At 39.0% G+C, this 4234-nt stretch overlaps 2 protein-coding genes across 2 annotated transcripts; both read right to left on the bottom strand.

The window, feature by feature from the left end:
- Positions 1-125: 125 nt before the first annotated feature.
- On the bottom strand, positions 126-891 carry LOC129575818 (uncharacterized; the record flags this gene model as incomplete). The annotated part of the gene is made up of 1 exon (XM_055459909.1): positions 126-891. A coding segment is annotated over exon 1 (766 nt), but the record flags the coding sequence as incomplete, so codon positions are not given.
- Positions 892-1036: 145 nt separating this feature from the next.
- On the bottom strand, positions 1037-3757 carry LOC129575819 (uncharacterized; the record flags this gene model as incomplete). Its single annotated transcript, XM_055459910.1, has 3 exons — positions 1037-1191; positions 1744-3468; positions 3563-3757. Coding segments are annotated over 3 exons (2075 nt in total), but the record flags the coding sequence as incomplete, so codon positions are not given.
- Between the last annotated feature and the right edge of the window lie 477 nt (positions 3758-4234).

The raw sequence follows: 4234 nt of genomic DNA, 5'->3' as shown, positions 1-4234 counted from the left end.
TGTCATTGTGGCTAATGCAACGATCACTAGCAGCGAAATCAAAGTTTGGTTAACGGTTTTTGTTTTGATTTTTTCATTTTTTTCTTTTTCTTCGCTGATGGACGTTGTCGATGTTTGACTGCTACGGTCGATTGGTAATGGTGCCAATTTGGTTATTGGCCGTTTTAACGTGTTGTTGGCCGTTTTAACGGTGGCCACTCGCGTGAGTCCATCTTGTCCTTGATGAACCTCTAACACTCTGCCCATGGGCCATTTGCCCACAGGTGCTGAGTCACTTATCAGCACTAAGTCGTCTTTTTTTATTGCGTCGTTTGGCGTGTGCCATTTTGCTCTTTGTTGAATTGTGTGCAGATATTCATTCTGCCAGCGATGCCAGAACTGCCTCACCGTTTGCTGAACTTTTTTCCAACGATCGAGACAATTTAACTTCACCTCATCAAAATTTTCGTTTGTAATTGCTACTGGATATGAATTTAGCAAAAAATGCGCTGGTGTTAGTATCGTGCTGTCGTTTGTGTCGCAAGACATAGGTGTGAGTGGTCTTGAATTTGCCGCTGCTTCGATTTGAGCCAGTAATGTTGATAGCTCTTCGAAAGTGAATTTTTGCTCACCCAATGCCCTTTTCAAATGCGTTTTTATTGTTTTTACGCCAGCCTCTACAAGGCCGTTGAAATGAGGTGCCGCTGGTGGTGAAAACTTCCACATGATGCCTTGTGTCGTGAGCTCATTTGCTACCTCATCGTTGAACTCCTCTTTTTCGATGATTGTTAACTCGTGTAACAATCGATTCGCTGCAACAAAATTGGTTCCGTTATCGCTGTTTATTGTTTTTATTTCACCTCTTCTCGCGATGAATCGTCGTAGAGCGGCAATAAACGCCTCTGCCGTCATGTCGCTCACTAGCTCGACGTGTATGGCTTTTGTTGCCATACACACAAATATGCATATGTATGCTTTCACAATCTTTGCATTTCGAAGTTTCGATGTTTTTACGTATACCGCTCCCGTGAAATCAATCATAGTATTCGTGAACGGTTTATTCACGACTGTTGTCCTCGTCGTCGGCAAATTGCCCATCATTTGATGAGCTGTTTTCGGGCGAAATTTCCTGCAAATGACGCAGTTTTTTGAGCTGCTTTTTGATCGTCGTTTGCCCATTGGTGATCCAAAACTTCTTTCGAATCAACGCTTCTGTTAATTTGGGACCAGTATGAAAGTTTGTTTCATGCACATCACGAATTATTAATTTTGCGATTTCACTTTTTTTTGGAATTAGAATCGGATGACGCATTTCGAATGGAATGTCTTCGTTGGTGATTCTGCCGCCGACGCGTAATATGCGTTTTTCGTCGATGAATACGTTCAATTTTAATAACTCACTGGTTTTTTCGATTTCTTTGCATTTTTCCAGGTCATTCACTTCACATTCGTAATATTCACTTTGCGCTATACGAATGATAAAATTCGTTGCTTTTTCTATTTCATTCGCAGTAATCGGAGCACCTTTGTTTTCGACTTTTATTTCTACGTTTTGGCATTTGATGCCTTTTTTCAGTGCCACTTTTGCTTTTAAATAGTCAACAAAACGAATGATATATGCAAACACTCTTTGCATTTTTTTCCATGACGATATGTTAGGCCAAATGATTTTTGAATCGTCAACAAATAACTTTTTTTTCATTTTTTCTTCACTCGTCACCACTAAAGCATGAATTTTTTCTTCGTTAATTGCTTCGATATTGCCTTCCGATTGAACATCATAGTTCATTTTTCCATTTAAAAAATGTGGCCCGTGCCACCACAACGGATGATCGACTAATTCATCACCAAAAATCCCACGCGATGCGCAATCTGCTGGGTTTATTGCGCCCGGGATGTGGCACCATTGTGCATCTTTTAACTTGTTCACCTCTTTTATTCTTGACGCGACAAATTTTTTATATCGTAGTGGATCTGAACCAATCCACGCCAATGCGACCTTTGAATCGCTATAAAGAACAGTTTTTTCAATGTTCATGCTCATTGCTTTTCGTACGGATTTCACCAATTTTACCAGCAAAACGGTTGCACATAACTCCAATTTCGGAATTGTTTGTTCAATCATTGGAGCATTTTTCGTTTTTGCTGCTACTAGCATTACGTTTACTTGTTGATTTTCGTTTACAAATCGTACATACACATTCGCAGAAAGTGCTTTTTTACAAGCGTCGCAGAAACCGTGCACCTCTACTTTTGTATTTACTGTAGTACCAAGCCACCGCTGCATTTTTATTGAGCTCAATGCACTCAATCGTGATTTAAACAACATCCAACGGTCGATGATTTCGATTGGCAATTTGTCATCCCAATCATACGATTTTTTATTTTCCTTTTTTAATTGCCACACATCTTGAAACAATATTTTTGCTTTGACAATGACCGGAGCGATCCATCCAAGAGGATCATATTGCAATGACGCGATTTCAGAGGACAATTGTCGCTTCGTTTCTGGTTTTGATTTCAAATTAACAGTGATTTGAAAAATGAACTCATCGGTTTCAGGTTTCCACGGAATACCCAATGCTTTCACGAACGATTTATTTTGTTCTTCTTTGTCGCAACCTGCCACACATTTTAATAACTCCGTCGAATTGCTTACTAATTTGCGTAAATTGAAGCCAAATTCATCAAATGCCTTTTTCATTTCTCGATACGTGCACAATGCTTCTTCGACAGATTCTGCTCCGCCCGTGTAATCATCGACGTAAAAACATTTCATTATTGCTTTTGCTGCTCGTGGATATTTATTTTCGATTATTTTTGCAATTTCATGCAATGATCTTATGGCGAGAAATGACGAATTTTTTAATCCAAACGTAACTGTTGTCATTTTATAGCTTTTGATGCGCTCAGTGCCCGAATTACGCCACAAAATCATCTGAAGATGTTGCTGCTTTTCATTGAGTCTGATTTGTTTGTACATTTTTTCAAGATCAGCGACGATTGCAATTTTCGATTCTCTCCATCGTAGCATTAATTCGAAGATCGACGGTTGCACAATTTTTCCGACTGCCAGCTGTTCATTTAAAGATTTACCATTTGAAGTTTTCTGTGACGCATTATACACTGATCTCAATTTTGTGGTTGTGCTCTCCTTGAACACTGCGTGATGAGGAATGTAATGCGCTTCATTTGGCGGATTTTCTACCACAACTAAATGTCCACTCTCAATGGATTCCTTCACTACGGCGCTATACTGTTTCTTTAATTCTTGGTTTTTTTCGAATCTTTTTTCTAACTGGAACAGAGTCGCTAAAGCCGATTTGCGCGAATCGCCAAGCTCTGGCCATTTTTCATTTTTAAATGCCATTGAAACATTCAATCGGCCATCGTCGTCTCGTTTTGTATTTTTTACGTAATGTTCTTCGCAATATCTTTCTTCTTCAGACATTTCTGGCTCATTGTCCTCACTCTCAATGCCGTCAACATCTTCGGAAACGAAAAAATTCAGAGATTTTCTTTTCAATTTCCACATTTGAAATTAAAGTCGTTATTTTCATAGTGTTGTTACGTTCTTCTTTACTTTGCGGACCCATGATGAGCCAGCCCAATTCAGAGTTCATTGCAATTGGCGAATCTTCGGCACCCTTGATCAAACCGTGCTTAACAATTTTAGAAAATTCAGCCACTCCCAACAGTAAATCAATTTCACCGTCGTCATTCACCGTTGGATCGGCGTATAATAAATTTTGTAAATGATCATAATTTGCCAAATCGTCTTTAAAATACGCAAGATTCGTTATTTTTTTCAAAATGATTACATCAGTGTCTAATGAATATTTGTCAGTGAAATGCGGTTGTACCGTAATTGGAGCTATTTTCTTTGCCGTTTGAGTGCAGGCAGCTACTCCTTCTACATCCGCAATTATTCTATCTGCACATCGATTCAGCTTTTGAAAGGCGTTTTCCGTCATCAACGCTCCTTGAGAACAACCATCGACTATAGATTTCATTAAAATTTTCTCACCATTTTTTGCCAAAACATTCACGAACGCCACTGGTAATAAATTTGCTTCATTTTTCGTTGTTAATAAAACTTGTACTTGCGATGAATTGCCATCCGTATTGGCCGTTGTTACATTATTTGACGTCGTAGCTATCAGTGTTGTTTGCGTTTCGTTCCTCGCTTCTTTTTTTGCTTCGAAGTGCAATAAAGTATTGTGTTTCTTTCCGCACGTCTTGCACATATATTTGC

This window comes from Sitodiplosis mosellana, unplaced genomic scaffold (genome assembly GCF_009176505.1).
Source record: "Sitodiplosis mosellana isolate CC-2019 unplaced genomic scaffold, AAFC_SMos_1.0 Smas_scaffold_6169, whole genome shotgun sequence".
NCBI classification, from domain to species: domain Eukaryota; kingdom Metazoa; phylum Arthropoda; class Insecta; order Diptera; family Cecidomyiidae; genus Sitodiplosis; species Sitodiplosis mosellana.
This window is presented reverse-complemented; position numbering and strand designations above follow the sequence as displayed.